Source organism: Myxine glutinosa, chromosome 1, assembly GCF_964187855.1.
Source record: "Myxine glutinosa chromosome 1, kmMyxGlut1.1, whole genome shotgun sequence".
Taxonomy (NCBI): domain Eukaryota; kingdom Metazoa; phylum Chordata; class Myxini; order Myxiniformes; family Myxinidae; genus Myxine; species Myxine glutinosa.
The window spans coordinates 348,502,259-348,528,311 of NC_136261.1; the positions used below are offsets into that span (position 1 = coordinate 348,502,259).

At 45.2% G+C, this 26,053-nt stretch overlaps 1 protein-coding gene across 1 annotated transcript in view; it reads left to right on the forward strand.

Annotated features, from left to right (window-relative positions):
* The first annotated feature begins 1,654 nt into the window (after positions 1–1,654).
* The window catches only part of LOC137413239 (M-phase inducer phosphatase 2), a 61,267-nt gene continuing 36,868 nt past the window's right edge, over positions 1,655–26,053 (forward strand). Inside the window, exons 1-5 of the mRNA XM_068098643.2 lie at positions 1,655–1,780; positions 3,791–3,956; positions 11,885–11,976; positions 12,055–12,106; positions 17,358–17,433. Of these exons, the coding sequence (XP_067954744.1) occupies positions 3,793–3,956; positions 11,885–11,976; positions 12,055–12,106; positions 17,358–17,433 (384 nt within the window). The 5' untranslated portion in view covers positions 1,655–1,780; positions 3,791–3,792. The remainder of the gene's footprint in view (positions 1,781–3,790; positions 3,957–11,884; positions 11,977–12,054; positions 12,107–17,357; positions 17,434–26,053) is intronic.

The following is a 26,053-nucleotide window of genomic DNA, read 5'->3' on the forward strand; positions in this document are numbered from 1 at the left end:
CAGGGGTCGGTACTAAGTCCACTACTATTTGTAGCTGTGATGGAGGTGCTGGCTCAGAACGTAAAGGAGGGTTTACCGTGGGAGTTGTTGTATGCAGATGATCTGGTGTTGATTGCGGAAAGTATGGATGGACTGAAGGAAAAGATGAACACGGAGAAGGAATGTATGGAGACAAAAGGTCTGAAGGTGAATATCGGAAAGACGAAGGTGATGGCAAGTGGTAAAGCATGTGGTGAGGTGGAAAGAACTGGGAAGTGGCCCTGTGCTGTGTGTAGGAAGGGTGTCGGAGTGAACTCCATTCAGTGTACAATGTGCGCTGAGTGGGTTCATCAAAAATGTAGTGGTCTGAGAGGGTCATTAACCAGTGTGGCAGCTACATTCAAATGTAAGGTGTGCACAGAGGGAGCTGCAGATGGAGGAAATGTTGAGTTGGATCTTGGAGATGGCGTGAAGCTGGAAGGTGTGAAAACATTTTGCTACCTCGGAGACATGCTGAATGGAGAAGGTGGATCAGACTCGGCAACGGTTGCTCGAGTGAGATGTGCATGGAAGAAGTTTCGGGAATTGAGTGGCGTGCTGATGATGAGGGGAGTGTCGTTGAAGCTGAAGGGAAAGGTGTATGCTGCATGTGTGAGAAGTGTTATGATTTATGGGAGCGAGACATGGGTAATGAACGTAGAGCAGCAACGAAGGTTGGAAAGGGTGGAAATGCGAATGGTTCGACGGATGTGCGGAGTATCGTTGAGAGAGAGGAAGACAAATGATGAATTGCGAAAGATGACGGGAATAGAGCCTGTGATTGATGCTGTGAAGAGGAACAGGTTGAGATGGTTTGGTCATGTGTTGAGGAAGGATGAAAGTGACTGGTTGAGAAGAGTGATGGAAATGAATGTAGAAGGAAGTAGAAGACGGGGAAGACCGAGAAAGACTTGGCTAAAGATGGTGGAAGAAGAAATGCGGGCAAGGGGGTTAACAAGGAGAGATGCAGAAAATAGGGCAAAATGGAGAAGATTGTCATGGGGACCGCAAGGCTAACCCCGTCCCCCGCTCTAGCAGGGAAAATGGCCTTTAAAATGCATGTTGTTGTTGTTGTTGTTGTTGTCATATAAATTGCCGAATAATAAAGGCTGAACTTTCAAATAAACGCTTATTCAAAACAAGCATCGACCCTTATTCAAAATATTTGCAAAGTATATTATTACCGGTACTCATTTTCCTGGCAGCCCTCCCTGTTCGGAGCTATGTGAGGCTAAATACGAAGTTTCCAATAAATACACTTATTTACAACAAAAAGAAATTACCTCTAATGATCTCCTTAATAAGCTTCGCTAAAAAGAGTAGGATATATTTTATTAATTTATTTATTTTACTTGAAGGACTGTACCAAACCGTCCAGATCCAGTGAGGAAGCCCCACAATTTATATCCTTTAAACACAATTAGACACGATTGCAGTTTAATGAAAACGTAACGTTTAGAATCGTAATTGTTTTATAAACATTTAGGATTCACCACATCATACCGTACTATTTAATAAGAGCACCTTTTAATAATAATTATTATTTGGTTTCGTCCAACTGAAACACAGACGTATTTGATTGGTTCATTTAAAACAAGCGCTGCAGTATTACGACGCCTGATTGGCTGCTCAGCTCGACAGTGCAAGCTAAGCCGCTGGTGAGTGGTTGCTGGTTGGCATTAGGCATTAGCACAACTTGCTTGGTGTTGCAAATGGAGTTGTGAACGGCGTCGTGATCTAACATCTAACATTTAATCACGAGGTAAAATTTTGTATTTTATTCACGACGATTTAATATTTCTCGATTGCTTCAGTTACTCAGGTGCGTTTTATGTTTGGTGCATGTGTCAGTTTGGTGAAGTAACCGAAGGTCATCAATCCTCGAATGGCTTGATCTGTGTCTTTGATTATACGAATATCGTTAATGAAATGTTCGTTATCGTTATCAGGCCTCACGACGCCTTTCGTTTAAAATTTTATTCAGAAAGTGGCGGTTTTCTCCTGTTTCCCTCAATAATTGCATTTGTTTCTTGTATAATTAGTTTGATTTGTAACGTTCAGAAACCTTTTTTGGCATCACGTGGCTTGATCCATTTTGGTGCTGAAGTACATTTTATCTTGTTGCATGTTTTATTGAAAGGAAAAAGTTGTTTCTCTTTCTGCAGTCGCGGAGAATGTTCTTTCCATGGTTGCAAGGCTTGGTGACTCATTCAAGGTGGAGGGATTTGGAACGATCCACACCCTTTGCTTTGAGCTGAATTGCATTGTGCAGTTGTGAACGTTGAATGGAATTTGAATCGGCAATGTGGAGGAGGCGGCCGGGAGAGGGGGTTGAAGGGTTGAAGGGGGAGGGTTGCGTGAGATGAGTTGGGGGTAGTACAGTGGTGTAGGTTTGAGTGAGTTGTGAGGAGGTTGGGGTAGTAGGGTTGGTTGAGGTTGGGGTAGTACGGTTGGTTGAGGAGGTTGGGGTAGTACGGTTGGTTGAGGAGGTTGGGGTAGTACGGTTGGTTGAGGAGGTTGGGGTTGTAGGATTTGTTGAGGTTGGGGTAGTAGGATTGGTTGAGGAGGTTGGGGTAGTCGGGTTGGTTGAGGAGGTTGGTGTAGTCGGGTTGGTTGAGGAGGTTGGGGTAGTCGTGTTGGTTGAGGAGGTTGGGGTAGTAGTGTTGATTGAGGAGGTTGGGGTAGTAGGATTTGTTGAGGAGGTTGGGGTAGTAGGGTTGGTTGAGGAGGTTGGGGTAGTCGGGTTGGTTGAGGAGGTAGGGGTAGTCGGGTTGGTTGAGGAGGTTGGGGTAGTCGGGTTGTTTGAGGAGGTTGGGGTAGTCGTGTTGGTTGAGGAGGTTGGGGTAGTAGGGTTGGTTGAGGAAGTTGGGGTAGTAGGGTTGGTTGAGGAGGTTGGGGTAGTAGGGTTGGTTGAGGAGGTTGGGGTAGTAGGGTTGGTTGAGGAGGTTGGGGGTAGTTGGGGTGATCGGGTTTGGTGAGCTTGTGGTGGGTAAGAGTCGGCATGGGGGGGGGGGGGGGGGAGGGAATTGTAGGATCAAGGTTTGTAGGGTAGGTAAGGGGTCTGGGAAGGAGGGAGGGGGGGAGGGAATTGTAGGGTAGGTAAGGGGTCTGCGAAGGAGGGAGGGAATTGTAGGATAGAGGTTTGTAGGGTAGGTAAGGGGGGTGGGGAGGTTGTGACAGCTGGGATCGCTGCGACAGCTGGGATGGCTTTTGAATGGAAGGTCATTGTTAGGAAAGCTAAACGCCACCCTGGAGTGTTCTTGGTAGCGTCAAAAGCAAAGTACAAGGGGCGGTTTAGATTTTCGAGTTTGTTTTATTCGGCTTTGTGTTTGTTTTATTCGGCTTTGTTTGTGTCATTTAAATCTTTCCTTTTTATTAACCCCTCTGAAATGCAAAAGTTTCATCGTTTCCATCGATGCCACGATTTGTCCACAGTTCTCATTTTAAGCTTTGTGGGTCGGCCATGTTCTGTCATCGAAGCCAGCAACGTCGTTCATTCTTTTTTCATTGTTTCATTTTCATTTGTTCATTTTTTTCGCATCCCTGATATAGCAGAGAGTGAGCCCAGTACAAGTGGGGTGTCCTCTAACAATTGCTGTCTTCCAACAAAAACACAAATTGCCATATTTAACTATTTGGACAACTTGAACACCTTGTTCATCACAGGATTATATTCTAACATGAGAGCAACATGATGATTCTTGTGATTTGCACCTCTGGCATGCTAATCTTCTCGCTGCTTGCATGTCTAATCCGTCCATTGTTCTTGCAGCAATGGAGGAGAGGGACAGTCTGGTGGATGTGTCCCTCAAAGACGAGTTTGAGCATCCCATGCGACCATTGAGTCTGTCCCTCTCCTCGCTTGCCTCGCCATCACCAACGACGGCTTCCCCTGTGGCATCGCTCACATCCAATCTTGGCCACTTTGACTTCGGAGGGTAAAGAGCTTGACATGCTAGTTGAGGTTGCTTTAGATTTCTGCGACTCCAAATGTGCCTATAGAGGCTCTTTTGTGAGATTTGTTTTGGGTGGTGGGGGGGGGGGGGGGGGAGGAGGGGGGGATGATGATGTCAACAACTCATCTTTAAAAAAGTATCTGGTTTGAAAGAGCTCTGTTAATAATTATTATAGATGTTTAATGAAAATTACAGTTTTTAGGTCATTTCATCTCGATTTTCGAAGATATCTCTTCGAGGAAAATCTGCCATCTCTTCGCCATCTTGGAAAAACTTGTAAAATGGGTCATGATGTCTGTCCGTCCACCCGTTAACTTTTTGATATTTTTAATACTCCTCCCTTGTCACCTAGCTGATTGTTCTGAAACTTGACACATTAATTCAAGACATCAGATTTTTTTTTGGATCACCCAGATTCAGCCTGCACAATCACTCAGATTTTTTTGGATTTTGGATAATGGAGATTCCATGAGGTGGTTATTCCCCCCCCCCCCGCCACACCCTCCTACACACACTTCGGATCTCTACTCCTCCCTTATTTACCAACTGACTGCTCCGAAACCTGATGCAGCCCTTCTACCCAATGGTCCACAAGATTGCTCAGTCTTATATTTTTCGATTTCGTATCAGAGTCGGGGGCTCCAGGGGATCCCCCACAAATCGGCAGAGGACTGAACTACAACCTCGAGATGACCGCCCACCCACTCGGGGCTATTCATTATTACCCTCGCCAGAGGAAAGGGTATTGCATTTGGGACCGTTTGTCTGTCTCTCTGTCTGTCCAACAACAAACAAGTACAAAAAGTTTTAATTAAAACAAAAGCCGCGTCGATGTTACACAATGCCTAGATGCAGCTGTGCCTATAACGTCGATGTTATAGGCACAGGACATTCCTATTGATTCGATTACTTGATGTTATTTTTGTGCAAAGTGAAAATATATCTCGGCAATTTCCCGTGTGTGGCGACGAATTTTTAATATATCTCGGCATTTTCCCGTCTGTTATTTCAGGCAGTGTATGACTGACCATGCCGCGATTTAAAAAAAATATATCTCGGCAATTTCCCGTGTGTGGCGACACGTGAACGAAGCTATGCTCCTCTCTCCACATTATTGTGACGACGTATAAATTAAATATTTCATCGTGACGATTGTCATCAAATGGACGAATTTTTAATATATCTCGGCATTTTCCCATCTGTTATTTCAGGCGGTGTATGACTGACCATGCCGCAATTTAAAATATATATATATCTCGGCAATTTCCCGTATGTGGCGACACGTGAACGAAGCTATGCTCCTCTCTCCACATTATTGTGACGACGTATAAATTAAATATTTCATCGTGACGATTGTCATCAAATAGACGAATTTTTAATATATCTCGGCATTTTCCTGTCTGTTATTTCGGGCGGTGTATGACTGACCATGCCGCGATAAAAAAAAAAAAAATCTCAATGGACTTGAAGTTACAGGCCTTTGAGAATTCATTTCGTTCTATAAAGGGCAACTTTCATCGGATTTTCTTCCCGTTTTTTTTCAACCGAGTCTAAAACTATGTTAGCGACTGTGAAAAATGAAATGATATATCGAATTTGATTTGAAATAAAACTGTGTGAGAGAGGAAGGCACCACGGGCCTACAAAACAGGCCTCAAAGCTATGCGAGTTAATAAAATGGTGGATATTTGTTTATATGAAGCCTCTCCCACAATGGGTGGAGCTATGGTTCCCAGAATGGGTGGAGCTTTGAGGTTTTGTCTTCTCTGCAAGAACAACAAGAAGAAGAACAAGAACAAGAACAACAGCAGAGGGCACTCTATGACCAGCGTCTTGCGACGCGGCTAACAACAACAACATGCATTTTAAGGCCATTTTCCCTGCAAGAGCGGGGGTTAGACTTGCAGTCCCCATGACGATCTTCTCCATTTTGCCCTATTTTCTGCATCTCCCCTTGTTAACCCCCTTGCCCGCATTTCTTCTTCCACCATCTTTAGCCAAGTCTTTCTCGGTCTTCCCCGTCCTCTACTTCTTTCTACATTCATTTCCATCACTTCTCAACCAGTCACTTTCATCCTTCCTCAACACGTGACCAAACCATCTCAACCTGTTCCTCTTCACAGCATCAATCACAGGCTCTATTTCCATCATCTTTCGCCATTCATCATTTGTCTTCCTCTCTCTCTCAACGATACTCCACACATCCACCGAACCATTCGCATTTCCACCCTTTCCAGCCTTCGTTGCTGCTCTACGTTCATTACCCATGTCTCGCTCCCATAAATCATAACACTTCTCACACATGCAGCATACACCTTTCCCTTCAGGTTCAACGACACTCCCCTTCTCATCAGCACAACACTCAGTTCCCGAAACTTCTTCCATGCACATCTCACTCAAGCAACCGTTGCCGAGTTTGATCCACCTTCTCCATTCAGCATGTCTCCGAGGTAGCAAAATGTTTTCACACCTTCCAGCTTCACGCCGTCTCCAAGATCCAACTCAACATTTCCTCCATCTGCAGCTCCCTCTGTGCACACCTTACATTTGAATGTAGTTGCCACACTGGTTAATGACCCTTTCAGACCACTACATTTTTGATGGACCCACTCAGCGCACATTGTACATTGAATGAAGTTCACACCACCACACACACCCTTCCTGCACACAGCACACAGATAATTCCCAGTTCTTTCCACCTCACCACATGCTTTACAACTTGCCATCACCTTCGTCTTTCCGATATTCACCTTCAGACCTTTTGTCTCCATACATTCCTTCCACTTGTTCATCTTTTCCTTCAGTCCATCCATACTTTCCGCAATCAACACCAGATCATCTGCATACAACTCCCACGGTAAACCCTCCTTTACATTCTGAGCCAGCACCTCCATCACAGCTACAAATAGTAGTGGACTTAGTACAGACCCCTGATGCACTCCCACCTTCACCTCAAACTCACCACTGTTCCCGTCTTTCGTCCTTACAGCTGTGCGCGCTATTTTGTACATTGCCATCACTACTCTGATCAACCATTCCTCCACTCCTAACTTCCTCAATGCCCATGTCACTACTTCGCGTGGAACCCTATCAAATGCTTTCTCCAGATCAACAAACCCAAGAAACAACTTCTTCCTCTTCTCCATGTACTTCTCCTGCAAGAGCCTTACAATAAAAAAGCGCGTCTGTCGTTCCTCTTCCTGGCATAAATCGAAACTGCATTTCGTCGATCTTCACTTTCTTCCTTATCCTCCTCTCCAACACCCTTTCCAATACCTTCATTCCATGCTCCAATGAACTTATCGCTCGATACGAGCCACAGTCCAGAGGGACACCTTTCCCCTTGTATAGAGGGACGAGGGTACTCAGTTCACAATCCACTGGAATGCGGCCTTCTTTCACCACCAGATTACAGATCTCTGTCATTCTCTTCACACCCCAACTTCCTGCTGCCTTCAACATATCTCCCACAACTCCCGTCGGCCCTCCCGCTTTTCTACTCTTCATTGCTTTTTTCGCTTCCTCAACTTCCTTCTCAATTATCTTCTCTGCCAGTCCTAAAACTGGGTTACTCTCTATGTTGCCATCCCATTCATTCTCTGCATTCAACAGCATTTCCATATATCTCTTCCATCTTCCTTTAATTCCATCTGGGTCCACAACGATTTGTCCCATTTCATCCTTCAAGCAACTCACCCCCATCACATCACACCTCTCTTTCGCTATCTGCTTTGCAATCCTGAATACCGCTCTCTGACCCTCTTCCGAATCCAAGCGTTCTCCGAACATTTTCCTACATGCCTCCTGCGCCTTTGCTACCTCTTTCTTTGCAGCCTTCTTGGCTGCCTTATAACTTTCATGCTCTGCTTTTTCTGCCCCCGTACTCTTCGCCTTCTGCCACTCCTTGAACTTCTTCCTCTTCTCGTCAATCCTCTTTACAACTTCATCATCCCACCACCATGTTTCCGAGTGCCTCGGTGGTCCTTTTGTCCATCCACATACCTCACCAACGGCTCCCAACAGACTATCTTTCATTGACATCCAACCACTTTCGAGCTCAACCACATCATCCTCTACCCTACTCAGCCTCTCTTTTAATGCCTCCCTTACTGTCACCTCTTTCAACCTCCACACCTTCATTCTCGGTTGGTACTTCACCCGCCGAGCTCTCCTCGCACCTTTCACCCTTATGTCGGAGACAACCAAGTGGTGCTGGGAAACAGCCTCCTCCCCCGGGATCACCTTTGTGTCCCAGAGGTGCCCCCTATCTCGCCGACGCACCAGCAGGTAGTCAACGGTTGTCGTCGACCCACCTGACGTGTATGTAACAAGCTTATTATCCTCTTTCTGGAACTGAGTATTACAAATCAGCTCCATCAGCAAACTCCAAAATCCTTTCACCTTCTCCATTTCTCACACCATATCCGTAACCCCCATGAACTCCCTCAAAAGCGTCCATACTCCTTCCCACATGTCCATTTGGGTCTCCTCCTACCACAACAACTTCCTCATCTTTCATGTTTTCCATCAGCTTCTCGATTGCACACCAGAACGTGCCCTTCTCTTCATCGCTCCGACCAACCTGCGAAGCATATCCCAAGATGACGTTCACCAAGAGCTTTCCAATCATCATTTTCACCATCATCAACCTATCACTCACTCTAGTCACACTCACCACACTGTCTACAAACTCCTCAGAAAACAGGACACCAACACCATTCACGCCCTCCGGGCACCCTTGCCACACAAACTTTTATTTCTGTCCGTGCCTACCCTTCACCATTCTCACACTACTTCCCTTCCATCTCGTCTCTTGCACACAACATATGTCCACTCTTCTTCTGACCAATACTTCCACCACTTCTCCTGATCTCCCTGTCATTGTCCCTACATTCCATGTCGCAAACCTCAGAAACCGATCTCCACGTCGGGCATCAGACGTTTCGTTATAAATGGAGTGATTTCCACCCTTGCTTCGATCGGGTTCCCCACCTTGAGTTCTGACGAGAGGGAGTGGGGTCCCCCACGGGGTACTTCGGGCTATACCCTGCCCATATGTAGTTGTAATTGTCATGGTTCTCTTTTTGAGGCAATGTTTTTATGGCCGGATGCCCTTCCTGATGCCAACCCTTTTTGGTCGCCTCTTACGACACGCAGGGATACGGTGTACCTATTCTAAACTGGGGTACACACCGGTTTTCTGTCTGTCCGCACACAACAAATGATTTTGTCTGCAACCGTTGGTCCGATTGACAGGAAATTTTCAGCATAGGTGCAACTCCACCTGTATAGTTTGTTTTTTTTGTCCCCCCGTCGCGCAGCGAAAGGGGGACTATGGCTTTCCCCTCCGTCCGTGTGTCCGTCCGTCCGTGCGTGCGTTAGCGTAAGCATTCGAATTTGGTGTGTGGGTGCAACCCATGTCAAAATCCAAGATGGCCGCCGCCATGTATGTCTGATGCCATGTATGTCTGAACCTTGTAACCGGCATATCTTGAAATATAAGCGAAGTACCAACTTCTAATTTGGTGTGTGGGTGTATCTCGGCATGAGGACGAACGCTGTTGAAAATTGGGTCGCCACGTCAAAATCCAAGATGGCCGCCACCATATATATGTCTGAAACTTGAGCGAAATATCTCGAAAAATAAGCAAAGTACCAACGTCTAATCTGGTGTGGGTGTATCTAGGCACAAGGAAGAACGCTGTTTAAAATCGGGTCGCCACGTCAAAAGCCAAGATGGCCGCCGCCATGTAAGTCTGATGCCATGTATGTCTGAACTTTGTAACCTGCATATCTTGAAAAATAAGCGAAGTACCAACTTCTAATCTGGTGTGTGGGTGTATCTAGGCATAAGGAAGAACGCTATTGAAAATTGGGTCGCCACGTCAAAATCCAAGATGGCCGCCGCCATGTATGTCCGAACCTTGTGAGATGAATATCTTGAAAGATAAGCGAAGTACCAACTTCTAATTTGGTGTGTGGGTGTATCTTGGCATAAGGAAGACCGCTATTGAAATTGGGTCGCCACGTCAAAATCCAAGATGGCCACCTCCATGTATGTCTGACCCTTGTGAGCGAAATATCATATCATAGCATGTTTTCTGCGTGTTCCACTTTGTCAACTCACATCACTTCCCCGACGGGGGACCTTTGCGTAACGCTTGTTTTATTAATGATAAATGGCATCATCGGTCACGTAGTATGCGCGCCATCTTGGAAAAACTGAAAAAAAACAAAAAACTTTGCACCTCTATATCTCCGAAAGTGCTGCGTAGAAAAAAATAGGGACATGGCTCATTGTAAAGAACTCTCCACGGGGAATAAAATATGTTGATGTCATAGGTGCCTCCATTACGACGTCATAATTCGACAAGTACAGAACTTCATCCAATGAAGATGAAATTTATTGAGCCTCATCTATGGATAAATTGGTGGAGAAAAATGACGTCATCAGTCACGTGGTTTGGCCGCCATATTTGTTTTAACAAAAACGTTTTTAAACAAATCCTTACATTTTTAACAAAAAAATAATAATCGTGCGTTGTTGCCATCACAACAAGCTAACATATAGAGTTATAGACCATATAATAAAGGGAGTGGGATACCAGAGGTGGAAGAGAGGGGAACACAACAACATTAGGGCACAGGGACATCAGGATTGGGTGGAGTGGTGTGGAGTGTTGAGTACTTGGAGTCACATTTTACTTTGCATGGATGTTCCATGGGCCCCTGCGAGTACAGCATTATTTCTCGAAGCAATAGGAAAACATATATACAAGTACATGGAAGGAGCACACAGGCAATCATAACCACAGCCATGACAACAACTACTTCTTTATTTAATTTTTGTGTGTGTGTGTGTGTGTGTGTGTGTGTGTGTGTGTGTGTGTGTGTGTGTGTGTGTGTGTGTGTGTGTGTGTGTGTGTGTGTGTGTGTGTGTGTGTGTGTGTGTGTGTGTGTGTGTGTGTGTGTGTGTGTGTGTGTGTGTGTGTGTGTGTGTGTGTGTGTGTTTTACTTCATTTTACATCCTCGTTGGCAGTCAGATAGACATGCATCATGTTTGTGAAGTATAACATGCTGTGTCTTTTGATTAAACCCGTCGGCGAAGCAACGGGAGGCACGCCTAGTTCTACAAAAAGGTGTTTGATTGGGAGGGGTTTGGGGTTGCACAAACTCATAAATAAAGTTGCACAAACTCATTCACTCCTTCATTCCTCTTTACTCCCGCCTCTGGAACAAACTCCCTCAATATCTTCAATCCCACTCCTCCCTCCAGGTCTTTAAAACAGCTGTTCACCACCATCTCTTATCTTTCCCCCATCCAAAACCTTGATCTCTTTGACCCCTGGTAATTCACCACAGATCAACTTTTTTTTTGAAATCCCGACTTCTTTCTTTCCTGGAAGTTCTAGCAGTGTGTGTGTTTTATACCTTTCCCACCCCCCCCCCCCCCCCCCCGCCTTCCCATGCCTCCTCCCCACAAGCCCTCTCCCTCCCACGGATCTTCCGTTGTCCCTGTTCTCTGCTGTTGTACTTGTGTGCTTCCCGCTCTCTCCCCATCTTGTCTCCCGCTCCCTTTATTGTATGTTTTGCGGGTCAGTTTTTTTTTTCTGTGATTGATGTTGGCTCTTACACGAGCCTCGATCTTGTATCCAAAAAAAAAGAAAGAAGCTGGGCTGAAAAGGGGAATGAAGTTTGCATGTGATTGGAGGGGGAATGGAATATATTGGGAAGTGGGTCAAAACGTTGTTTACCATCATTGTTTACGGTATATGATATGTAAATGTGGCGCTTGTGAAAGGAATAATGTGTTTTCAACGGCTTTCAACGCTGTGTGCAGACGTACTTTATTATTATTATTATTATTATTATTATTATTATTCTTAAATACTGTATAATTTTCTTTTCAGGACACCCAAGAGACCATTGACATGCCAATCTGTGGGTTCCTTTCCAAACTTTAACCGGCATCCATCATTTCTTTCTGACTGTTCCGATCAAGGTATAACCTCCGCCCTAGCTCGTGTTTGTTATCCCCTTCCCAATTCAAGTTTGTCTCACCTTTGCCTTGTCTTCCTAGGACTGTGCTTGGACTCTCCACTCTCTTTCACTGATGATGAGATAGAAAAGAGGTAAGCTTGCCAAAGGTATACTTTTTATTTTTTATGGAGACTCGCGTGGTCGAGTTTTTGTAAAATATTTGATTCATAGGTTCCAAAATTGCTAAAACTGTGGTTCACATATCTGTGCAAGTCGCCATTGGTGCATGTTAGGGGGATTAATATTGATCATGTGGTCTCGCAACGTAAATGATCTTTGAGCTCTTCAAATCGTGTTCAAGTGTTTTTGGGAGCTTGGCTTTCAAAAAATAAAAAAGTTACTCTGCCATATTTCCATGCATGTTGCACTGCAGCATCTGACATTGCTTGGAGGTAATTGGGCTTGTGGCAAACACTCTTAATTACTTCTTTTTTTTTTTAACCCTTTGAACCCTATTCAAACTTCCATATACCCTGGTGGCCGGCCTACCGGCCACCATATGCTTAATATACTTAGTTATTTATTTTCATGGTCTGAGGCTCGTAATGTAGCTCGTTTTATACATACATGATCTGAGGCTATTTTTCTCTTGTTTACAAACGTATCACGAGCAACTTCCTGAGCAATCAGCGGCTCTGTTACATTCTGCGTAACGTGCAGTCTGTGTCGCTGCTAATTGCTCAGGAAGTGCGAGGGAGGTTTTCGCTGTGCACATGATTTGGTACACATGCCATTCCGGCCCATCCTTGTGCACACGGCAAAATGCATAATCTGTGGAAGTAGTAGCAAGAGATTCAGGAAAGGTTTTGAAGATTTCTCGCTAAAAATCGTTCCAAAATGAGTTGAAATGTTATCAGATAAGGAAGGTATGGATAATGATGAGGATGATTATGGTAATTAGTGTTTTTGAGTGGGAGAATGACTTTTCAAATGGGGAAAGTGAAACTGACAGTAATGACGACGATACTGGGGGAGTTTCCAGAGGTGTTCGTAGGGGGGCGTGGTCACAGAGACGAATCGCCAAGCTGAACGTCTGATTGCAGCCAATCCAAACAATTATGCAACAAAATCTTTCCAACAAAAGCGTCTTGCTTCGGCAGAGTTTGAGGCATTTTTGTGCTCCGAGTTATGCATCATGCATCAACAAGATGACTTTATGCATCAACAAGGAAATGTTGATGCATAAAGATGGGTACGAGCAGTACTGGCAGTTAGGGTGCATCAAACGCCCAACTATTTTTAAAAAGATGTTGGATTGATCTGTCCCAAATTTTATTTTGTTGCAATCATAAAATAAAGTTGCTGTGCAAAATTTGGTAAGGTTTGGACATCATCTTCTGGGTCCACCTCACCATTTCATATTTTGAGTCGGTGGTATCAGAGTTGGAAATTTGACACGCAGCTGTTTTGAGGCCCATAAATAAAAATGAAAGGATTGACTGATTGCTACATATAATAACTCTTTGTAAAGGTATTATTGTGCTCTGTAGCAATATATCATCATCATAGGGATAGGGATACAATTCATTTATATACAAATAGTCAAAATAATGATTTTTTTCAAAATATGGATATAAAGCTAAATGAAGAGTATTTTTAAAATATAATATATAAATTAAAGAATATCCTGAATGTTGTAGTCATCTTGTCTTTACAGAGATCTTTTAACTAGACAAGATGATTAAAACAATTATTAGGCTATACTCTAATAAAATTGGATAATTGATTTATTTGTTGTACATAATTATGAAATGACATTATTGTTACTAATACTACCTTTTTCTTTCAGATAAAACAATGGATGGCACAGTAAAGAAAGCATCTGTTGCAACAAGAGAGTCCACCAAGGTGTTTGGTCTTGGAAGTGCCATAACTGAACAAGATTCCCAGATCAATGGCACCAGACTTCCAACTTGTTTACAAGTACTACGTTGTTTCATGTGGCACACGGAAGATGGCAAACTTGAACGACGCTCTCGGTGGGAATCAGCAAAGCTTGTACTGCAGAAAGTGACACCATTTTATGGCAAGGCTAATATTCCTATCATCTCTGAACGCAAGGCTATTGAGAAAATTATCAAACTTGCAGATGATAATTCCAAGCTTAGATCAATCCCTATCAACCGAAGAACAACTCAAGCAAGCATCACAAAGGTGAATCAAATGGAGATGAAATTTATGGAGACATTTCCCTTGTGGCCCAATGATGCTAGTTCTCACATCAAGAATCCTGAAGACTTAGCATTCCTGGAATCTATGAAGACAGATCGCTGTGCAACATTTGGCTGCCAAGATAAACTGTTGGCAGATAAGATGCAGCGTAAAGTGAACCGCGAGGAAAAAGAATCAGAGAGGCGAGCAAGTATGGAGCTGGAGTTCAACATAAATACTACAACCACTGTGTATAATATTAGTGACAGTGATGAAGAAGTAACTCTTGGACCTTCAACAAGCACACCAACAACCTCAAGAAGTCATTATCGTTTAGTTAGACCTGGCACATCAGTTTTCATTCCACATGACATCCTGAAGAGGCCCAGTCTTGTTTCACTGGCAACAAGGATGAAGATGACACCAACCCAACAGGCTGCTTTCACAGAAGCTCTTATTGAAGAAACAGGAGGGGATGTAGCGAAGGTGTCAACATCATATGCTACAGCAGATAAATCAAGATGCAAAATTGGACAGCATATTGCTACTACCTGTAAGTTCAAATGGATACCTCCGAAGCTTGCTACGTTGCACTGGGACTCAAAGCTGCTTCCATGCTTAACTAACCAAAACACTTTTGAAGAACGCCTGGCTGTGCTTTTGGGTTCTCAAACTGATATGAAGCTGCTGGGTGTTCCATCCTACAAGCCTGGAACAGACCGTAAATCTGGAGATATAATTGCTCCGCTGACTAATAACCTACTTGAATCATGGAACTGCCAAGAGAATGTTGTCAACTTGACATTTGACACAACTGCATCTAACACCGGCCACATCAGTGCAGCTTGTGTAACGATTCAACAACGGCTTAACAAAGCTCTTCTGTGGTCAGGCTGCAGACACCACATTGGTGAAGTCATTCTTACGCACATTTTTACTGATCTTAAAGTTGAAGCATCTAAGTCACCAGATATCTTCCTCTTCTCAAGGTTTCGCAAGAACTTTGAAATGTTTCCACACACATTCAATGAACCACTTTCACGATTTGATCCATCTCAACTAAATGAAGCAGCAACAAGTTTGACAAGTGACTGGCAAAATAATGTTCTCAGACTCTGTCACACCGAGCAATCTCTAAGACGTGATGATTATTTGGAATTTGTTGATCTGTGTACTGTATTCCTTGATGGTGAAGTAGCTGAACATCAAATAACCTTCAAGCGTCCTGGTGCACTGCATAAAGCCAGATGGATGGCGAAGCTCCTCTACTCAATCAAATTATGTCTCTTCGAAAAACAAATCGCTGATCTTCCAGCAGGTACAATTACCACAGAAAAACAAGTGCCAAAGATCAGAGAATTTGTCACGTTTGTCACTCTAGTATACAGCTCCTGGTGGATGACATGTACCTCTGTCACCGATGCCCCATGGAATGACCTGCAGCTCATCTCCAAACTGAAACAGTATGAAGCTGTCAATGCTGGAATCTCAAGAAGTGCCCTGAAAGCCTTCAAACGACATCTCTGGTACCTCACAGAAGAGATGGTTCCACTTGCCCTCTTCAGCTCAGTTGTTCCTCATGACCATCGCCGTGCTCTGGCAGACAGACTTCTGGAGGTTCAGCCAGATTTTCCAGTAACCAACCCACAAGGACGGTTTGGTACTGGGTTTGGAAAGCCCAGATTTCCTGATGACTTGACTGAGAAGACCACTCTGGCTGATTTTGTTGGACCAGATTCATGGTACCTATTTCATCATCTGAAGCTTGACTGGGCATTTCTAGTTACCGATGTTCAAGAATGGACTAACTCTGCAGCCTACCAGACATCATGGACTAATGTTGAAGCCTTGAATGTGGTGAATGACTCTGCAGAAAGGGGAGTTAAGCTTAGCTCTGACTTCCTTTCAGCAGCCAGAAGTGAAGACCACTACTAAAATGTGCTACAAGTTGTTGAGCACAACCGCAAGGAGAAACCGAATCTTCGAAAGCGAGCAGCTCAAGACTAAACTGTCAGAAATATCCATGAAAACTACAGTATTTTTGTTTTGTTTCTATTTTCATGTTCATCCATAGTCAGATGTACTCGTATTAAGATGATAAATGCTAAGATTGTGTAGATATGATTCTACTGTAATAAAAATTATATCATTCTGGTATCTATAATACATATGATTATACCAATAAAATCATGATTTTGACTATTTGTGTATAAGTGAATTATATCCCTATCCCTATGATGATTATATATTGCTACAGAGCACAATAATACCTTTCCAAAGAGCTATTGTATGTAGCAATCGGTCAATCCTTTCATTTTTATTTATGGGCCTCAAAACAGCTGCGTGTCAAATTTCTGACTCTGATACTACCGACTCAAAATCTAATTTGCTGAGGTGGACCCAGAAGATGATATCAAAACCTTACCAAATTTTGCATAGGAACTTTATTTTATGACTGGAACAAAATAAAATTGGGGACAGATTGTTTTCTTGACATAGGGGCGTTTGATGCACCCTACTGGCAGTGTGTTGCTACGCTTACTTACACGCCTGGCTTTCCAAAGGTCGTTTCCAAAGGTCCTAGCAATCTGGTGTAAATGAGACATTGTGTAAATGTGTGTAAATGCACCTACATTGGAATGCACCTACATTGTGTAAATGAGAATGATCCCCAGTTTCACAAGACTAATAAAATATACAAGACCCGCCCAGTTTTCATTGACGTATTTAATCGAGAAATTCAAGCATTTGTTCCAGTTTGTGAACTTTCACATGATGAGGGAATGATCCCTACTAAATTGTTCACCATTTAAAGATGGGGGGCCAAAAACGATATACAACATAGCATGATATTTCAAAAAGTTGTGGATGAGTTGAGGCAAAACTAGGTTGTGCAATAACAAGCCGATTAGATTTTGGTTCAGGTTTAGATCCAATTCCGGCCTATTGGTGGGATACAAAACGTATATTGTTCTGCCTGGCGGAAGTACGCATTTTACTGAGTGCCATTCTAGTTTTAATCTTGTTTCCAATCCCAGTCTTTGCAGTGGAGCTATTGTCATGCCAACCCACCCTACCTTACCCCCAACTGATTATTTGAAAGTGTAAGCCCTTGCTTTGCTACATGAAAAGAACAGGTTTTGTTCACCTTACTTGGTTTAATGTTTGTTTTTTTGTTTGTTTTTACTTTAGGTTTGAAAAGGCAGTGAAGGAAAAGCCTGTTCACTGCTTACCCGGTTCACTGATTCGTCGCTTTAATTCGGTCCCGGTTAGTGTTTTTTTGTGTAATGTTTCGATTGGACGAACGACGCTGAAAATAACAGTTTTAAAAGATAACAATGAGATTTGTTTCTTCTTCACTTTTTCTTCTTCTTCTTCCTCTTCTTCTTCTTCTTCACATGACCCATACTGAAATATTGAAGAGCTCAATTATCATTAATAAAGTGTTTGCATGTATATATATATATATATATATATATATATATATATATATATATATATATATATATATATATATATACATACACACACACACACACAGACTTGGCATTTAATATGGAATATATTTTTTGTGGAGGTGAACTTACTTTTCAAGATGTCTTAGAACCAAAAGTTCATTGGAATTATGTTGAAATTATTCTAGATTTTGTTAATGTGACGTTTAAAAGAAACAAAAACCACATTTGACATTTCGAAACAAATTGATCCTTGAAAGTGATGTAAACTGATATCGAACTCAATTCATGGACAGTACTGTGTTAAACTTCTGTACGTTTTCCAGAAGTATCTCTTTATTTTGCACATTAGCCAAAAAAATTTTATAACAAAAACAAAAGTTAAATTACGACTGGGATTACGGACAGTAAAATTACAGTTCAGTACTTCGTGTAACCCCCACGAGCATTCAGGAGAGCACGTACACGTTGAGGCATGCTGTTCACGAGATTTGCCAAGGTTTGGACAGGAATCGCTTGCCATGCAGTGACAATAGCCTGCTGCAATTCACGCACAGAAGTCGGCTGCTGGTCCAAGGGGTCGATTTGACACGTTAATTCTGCCCACAGGTTCTCTATCAGATTCATATCCGGGGACATGGCAGGCCACTCCATATGCTCTACACCACGGTCAGCAAGAAAGTGTTGGATCATGCGAGCACGATGAGGCCGTGCATTGTCATCTTGGAAGACAAAGTTTCCTCCAAAGGCTGCACGAGCAAATGGAAGCAATGTTTCTTCCAGAATGGCCCTGTGCTTGAACTGGTTCAGGTTTCCATTCAGAACAACCAGGTCAGTTTTGCCCCCTGCATGAAAAGCAGCCCAAACGGTCACCCCACCACCTCCAGCTTGGACTCTTGGCACTATACAATCTTTGTTGTAGGCTTCATGCACTTGTCTGCACACTCGGACGCGACCATCTTGACGATAGACCAGAAATCTAGACTCGTCACTGAAGATCACGTGATTCCAGTGTCCTGGCTGCCATTGGCGGTGCTCTCTGGCCCACTGCAATCGGCGCTGGCGGTGTTGTCTGGTCAGGCGTGGCTTTCTTAGGGGACGCCTGGCACGATAGCCTGCTTGAACCATTCGTTGGTTGACTAGCCTTCTGGATACAGGCACATTTGTCAGTTGCTGCCACTCAGCCCTAAGCCGATTAGCTGACTTGGTACGGCCATTGCGGACGAACCGGTGCAGCTGGCGATCATCCCTCCTTGTGGTTCTGCGGGGACGTCCTGGCCTCTATTGGAGTAGGGACACCCCTCTGAGCATTTCGTTTCAGGATCTTTGACACCTGACCTTGAGTGATGCCATACTGCCGAGCAATAGCACGCTGTTTCATGCCGTAATTTCGTAAAGCCACCACTCCATGACAAACAGCATTGTCGAGTTGACGGACCATCTCCAGAGGAAGCGGCAATAACTTTTGGAGACGTGCAGCAGTTGTTTTCCACTAATACAGAACGCAACAACCCTTGTATACCCGACTGTGAAGCCAATCATCAAATGCATCTGTCCGTACATTTTGCCACGCCACCTGTGATATAATCCTGTTGTTGACTTCTTGCTGCGACAGACAATCGGTGACATGGTTCTTTTAACAAATAAATCACCAAAGTGTAAAAGAAACTCACCAGATTGATATACTGATTTAAGAAAGTAAACCCAAGTCAAGAAAAAAAATAATTCCATATTAAATGCCAAGTCTGTGTTTTCCTATATATATATAGGGAAGGGAATATATATATATATATATATATATATATATATATATATATATATATATATACACACACACACACACACACACCATGGCAAAATAATCCTATCTCCTCTATTGTATGACATTACTTACCCCCACAAACGTAACAATATGAATGAATGAATGAATACATACATACATAGGTTCCAAAATTGCTAAAACTGTGGTTCACATATCTGTGCAAGTCGCCATTGGTGCATATATATATAGCTAATTCCATATTTGTTGGGGTCCAACATGTGACATTAGGTCCAAAATTTAAATCAATTACATATGCATAAACATGTGATTTAGTTATAGTAAAATACTTATATTTTCAGAAATTTGAAAAACGATTCCACACACAATACTCTATTAAGGAGAAAATAATTTGAATGGTTATGGGTCAGGTTTAATATATTAACTAAATATTAACTTATCATAATAACCATATTAACCACTGCCCTTCGTCTTTCAAGAATCGATTTCAATTTGTAACCTGCCGGAAGGCCGGAAGCTTCTGGATTATCAACACACTGACAGCGTAAACACGGGACACGACAATCTTCGCTTCCCTCTGGTTTTTGCTGTGCAGTGTACACGTTGAGAATCTATCTGAAAATTCGGCAAATAATTAATCAAATTGAGAACATGCACTCAAATTTCATTCAGCTATGTCATCACGAAAGTAGGTTCGCTAGGCTTTCCAAAACCTCGGCTGAGTAGCGTGCGATGGTTACAGCCACAGTGCCCACCACAGCGTAAATTGGTACTCCCACTCTCACTACGTATATATCTCACTACGGTCTCAAAGGGGACCACACAAAGGAAAATTTCGCTACCCACACGCGCTACCAGTTTTGCCCCATTGTCTACACCGTTCAAAAACAACAACATCCGGAAATATATATATATATTGTTGCGGATATGGGATTTGGCCTCCATCCATATCCGCTTGTAAATATTCCCCTATTTCCCCAATACTCCCCAACTATCCCCAATCCCCCATTCCCTAGTCCCATTGTCTGTAAACAACACTCTGTAGAACCGACCTTCCCCTTTTTCCCCCATTAAATGTCGTGCCCAGGTTCACCGCATCTCACGTAGACAACTATAGGACATCTTGCTAGTTATTCTTAGTCTGTCAGTTAAGGACTCGTTTCCATTAATTCTGACTCTTCGTTGCACCAGAATGTGATTGTATGGCACCAGTAGTAAGTTTAGGACCTCCCAATACCTCCCCACAATCTCATCTCCGCATCCTCCCATCATCTCATGGAACTACAACAACAACAACTACAACAACAGAGGGGGGCGGTGCGGCGGCGGTGCGGGGAGTGGGCGTCCTCACTCCGGCTTGGTTAGCCGCCATTGCCCATGAGCTCCGACGGGGTTACCACGCAGGGGCTGACAGTCAGCTCCTCGTCAAGGGCGGAGCCCGGTAACCCCCCGCACCCAATAAGAAGCGGCGGACCGATTCCATCTGGGGCGGAGCTAACGAGCCGAGGGCGTGTCACTCCCCGCTGGATATACGCAGCCACTTACCGGAGGTGACGTCAGATGCGCCCCCAGCTTGAAGAGAGAAGTCGCCACCTCCGAGCGCTGAGAGACCTCCCTGCATCTTTTGGACCGCGCTTTATCCTGTCCCTGAGCCAAGGTGCACCTTGTGCTATCCATCGACTACCTGCCCTTCCTTGCCATCAATCCCTGTGTGAGTCAGTCTTGTCCCGTTTATCTGTGGTCTGTCGGGGCTAATATAAGACCGTGTTTAAGTGCCCACCTTCCTATACTGTACCTCTTGTCAGTGTAATCTAAACGTTCTGCATACAAATATTATAACCTCCTCCGGAGGTCTTGAGAACTGTACCCCTGGTGTCGTGTCATTTAACCCAGCCGTTGTGTCCTTTCCTTAATTGATTTAGCATAGCGCGATTTGGCCAACGTTCGAGTGGAATCGGGTAAACTGTGCAGACGCGGTCATACCAAACCGCTCGGTAAACTAACATCCAAAACCGCGTCTGTAACATTTGGTGTCGGGAAGTGGGATTCGATCCGGAGCGCGTTTCACGCGCTCGAAATTATAACGGCGAAATTTGATTGTGTTTTACAAAAAAAAAAAAAAAAAACCCGAATTTTGAAAGTCGCGCTATGGCAGACCAAGACGGCTGGGTTCCGGTAGAGGAGAGTGAGGCAGGGTCGATCCAGGACCAAAATGAGGGACATGAGGAGAGCGAAGCAGTGAGGGTAGCAGACGCACAAAATGGCGCCTCGCACATGGCCACGGCGACCGTGGTTACGCCGCTGGTGGATTCGAACCTTTTCCTCCTGCAAATGAGGGCCCTTATGGAACAAATGGGAGGTTTGAAAAACAGTATGGGGGTAATGAGGGACGAAGCGAGGGGTACCGGTGAGGGATTAGACAAGAAATTAGAGGGGTTAGACAATGGGATAGAAGGGGTGAAACATGGGTTAATGGGGGTAGAAAACAGAATGGCCGCTCAAGAGAATCAAATGGAAGGGATGCAAAAGGGGTTAGAGGGGTTAGAAAACAGGATGGAAGGCAAATTGAGGGACATGAGGGACCAAGCGGAAAGGGAAGTTAAACAAATGGGGCAGCAGATAGAGGGGGTTAGAATGGGGGTAGAAACCAAACTGGATGCTCACAGGGAGGAAATGGAGCAGATGAGGGTGGCATCTGGGCAGGAGATGCAAGTGATGGGAGAAGAGATCAGAAGAGGTGTGAGTGAGGAGGTCGGAGGAGTGCGCGAGGAGGTGAGGCACTGTAAGGAGCACATGGAGAAGGAGGTGAGAAAGGGGACTGTAAAATTGCAAGGGGGCATAGAGGACCTGACGCAGGAAGTAGAACAACTGACAGAGGGACAAAAAGAACTAACGGACCAGGTAAAGAAGAACACAGCGGTAATAGGAGGGTTAAAAGCGACACAAAATGACCTAAAAAATGACTTGGTAGCGACGAAGAGGGAATGTCAGATGGTACGTGAGGGACTGACAACGAGGTTGGACGAGGTGACAGAGGTAATGGAGACGAAGGACCGGCAGGTGAGGACGCACATGGAAACGGTCAAGGTAGCCTTGGAGGACGAGCTTGAGGAGACGTACCGGGAAATAAAAGAGGTGAAGCAGAAATTAGAAGAAGTGGAAGGAGGGGTGAGCGAAATTAGGAAGCGACGGAGAGAGGATAAGAAAGAGATAAAAGAGGAAATAAAAGAATTGGTCCAAAGTCTGTGTTTGGATCGTGATGATGTGCTCATTAACCGGATGAGGGATTCGCAGGTGATGGAGGAGAAGCGAAGAGGAAGAGGACCCGGTGTAAGTGGTGACCAATATGGTCGTGCGTATGATGCGCCAGGTGATTTAATGAGCTTTGGGGTCGAGATGGACCCGGGTGTTCGTGAGAGGCCGTTGGTGAAGTGTGCGACAGGTCTGGTGTGCGAAAAAGGAGGTGTGCGACAAAGTCCGACTCTGGGGTGTGTGAGGAAAAAGTGCGTGCCAAGGAGTGAGGGTGCTGGCGAGAGTGAGTCGGTCGTAGCGCGTGTGCGAGGGAGCACATGGAAGCGCGGTGTGGTAAGTGTTACAGAGGGTGTGACGGGAGAGTGTGCGCGAGAAAGGTGTGTGACGGACAGGTGCATGGGGAAAGAGTGCGCTGTCAAAGGCAAGGAAGAATGCACGCCTGTGGTGAGAGTTACAGAGGGTGTGACGGGAGAGTGTGCGCGAGAAAGGTGTGTAACGGACGGGTGCATGAGGGAAGAGTGCGCTGTCGAGAGTAAGGGTGAGTGCGCTGTCAGGAGTGGTGGTGAGAGTAGTGAGAGTGACAAGGAGCGTGAGTTGGTTGTGACAGGTGAGAAAGGAAGCACACCTGGAATGGTAGGGCGTGAGTGGGAATGCACGCTGGAATTGGTAGTGAGGCACGTGGTTGGGTGTGCGGGTGAGAGCACACCTGTGATTGTCACGGAGGAGGTGACCGCGGAGGGGGCGCGAAGAGGTGTGTTGGTGAGGTGTGCGAGCGACGAATGTGTGCCAAAGTGTTCGGTGGTCAGGTGTGTGACCAAGTCGTTGAGCGGAATGAGGGTACCTGGGTGTGTAAGGAAAGGTATGAGCAAGCAAGGGGTAGCGTATGCATGTAAGCGTCCAGGTGAAGCATCGACGGTAACCGGTTTAGCGGTTAGAGCGACTTATAGCCGAATCGGGCCCTCGGTGCGTGCTGGGCCTCGCTTTGAACGGCCGCGTCCGTGCTCCACTAGGCGGAGCGGGCGGCTGGATAGGAAGGGTCGTCATGGCGACCACTTTTTGTTGAGGCATTCCGGCAGGTCGAGATCGAGCCATGGGATGGCTCCGTGCCGAGATGGTGCGTGGGATCTCGGCCCGGGTAAACCTCCTTCCCTGCACCGAATGCGGGACGTATCCAGCCGCTGGCACCAAACAACCCGCATTCATGGCTTGGCTGTACGAAGCCGGGCTTTGGACAGGAATTGGCGCACCGAGAGGCATTAGTGAGTAGACTGTGTGATGAGGATAGTGTTTTGGCCCCAAAATTAGAGAAAAACAAAATTTGATGATTGGCAAAGGAGTGGCACTAATGATTGGCAGATGATGGGCAGTGATTGGCAAATTTTTGATTTGTTGAAATTGGACGAGCAAAATTTATAGTGAGAGACCCCCGATGTGGTGGGATGGCAAATCCACCATCCCTCACAGGTGGGGCAAAGGAGCTATAGTTTATGGGGTTGATGGCAGTGAAAACTAGCCCGGGTGGGTTAGGTTATATTGTGTGTAGGGACCTAGAAGATGACATTAGGTGACGTTAAGGTTAGATAGTGACTGATACCTGTAGTGGGGATGCAGGTAGTTTAGTGTGGATGATAATGACGAAGGAGCGCAATAGTTTAAAGGGACGACTGGGAAGCGCAAGTTTCAGAGGGGAGTAGTTAGATGAGATGATGCCGTGTGTGTGAGAACTGGACAGGTGTGTGGAGCAGTGGATGAGTAGTGAGTGTGGTGGATCAGCGCGAATGCGCTTGGGGAGAGAAGGGTGCAGGTGGCACCAGGGGTGAGAGCACAGGTGTGCAAGTACAGGTGTGTGGAATACATGGAGCAGAGAATGAGTGGTGTGGAGAGAGTTGGAGTAAGTGGTACGGAGTGGTGTGCATGGTGCGAAGGTGTGGATGGGGGAAGAGTGGACCCCTTTCACGAGTACCCGGGGCGGGTAGTGTAAGTGTTAGGTAGAGGGTATAGGTAAATTGTGGTTGGATATTGGCATTTGTGGTGCGGTTGCAGAATGGTATTGCGAATGGGTGCATTCGTGTTGTGGAAATGGCTGGGCGTGTAGCCTGTTAGTGTGTGTAGTTGGTTTGGGCACTCCACCACTGTGAGGATGTCGGCCAGGTGAGGCCGCAGGTGGGCTCTGGGAGCCGTTAGTGTCAGTGGGGCCCGAGGATCCGGAGGACGGACCCGGGTAGCCCAGTGCCAGAGAGGGCACCGAGTGGGGAGAGCGCCAGAGGGCCTTCCCCAGGTAGTTAGGTTAGGGTAAGGAGCAGGTAAGCTCGGAGGCAACTGCAGTGGTGGAGGTGTGCAGGTGGGTAGACCTGCTGGGAGAGTTACACGTCACAGCCCAGAAATTGTGCGAGGGCACCGGGAGATGAATCGGGGGAGTGAGACCCCAAATTGAGAGGCACCACAGCTTGGTCAATGGGAATTGGTTTTTAGAACCCATAGTGTAAGTTGGCCAATGGATTGGCAGGGAAAGACCCCGGGTAATGTAAAGTTGTTAAAGTCATTTAGGAAATAGTTAGGATTGATGAACCTGTCGCACCATACGCAGCCACTTACCTGAGGTGATGATGATGACTCCACACCTGTGTTTTCTTTGTTCTGTGTTGCAGGAAGTGAGAATTGCTGTTGGATTTGTGAGACGCATCACGACGTGGATGAGACATTGGGGTGATTCCATCTCTCCCTCCTTAGGAGGGACTGATGATGAATTGGTGATGGCAAATTTTGATGTTGAATTGGAGATGGCAAATTTTGATGAGAGTTGGAAATAGCAAATTTGATTGGTTAGGAGGGAGAGAAGACGAATTTGGTTTATGGGAGGAACGGGGAAGACAGGGACGTTTGTTGATTTGTAAATTAGATGTTTATGGGTAGTGTTGTGTTGTGTGGATACAGTAAGGGGTAAGGGAGGGGCAATGTAGGTTACCTGGTGGGGGGGGGGGGGCGTACGGTAGGAACGTACCTGTCTCACCTGGTTCCCATGTGCCCCCAGTGTGCATCATCTTGTATTGCGTGCACTTTTGCGCCCTTACCACCTTACTCACTTGTCTTTTCTTTTGTCTCCCACCTCCGAGGATCTGGCTTTGGGGCAGAGAGAGAGGAGAGAGAGGTGCTGGCTCCGCAGTTGTGGGCCTGCACTTTCGCTGCTTGCTGCCTGGATCGATACACCATATGGACCGCAATTTTGGTGGCCACCCACAATGGACCGCAGTTCTTTTGCGGGCAAGCACCACCCGTTGATGGACCTCTGGGTCAACGTGGCACCTATGCCATACAGGTGAACCACTAATAGTTGGCCCCCTGACGGCCACAATAAAGAAATGGACGCGGTTGGCGCCTTTCTTTATTTTTGAAGGAAGCCA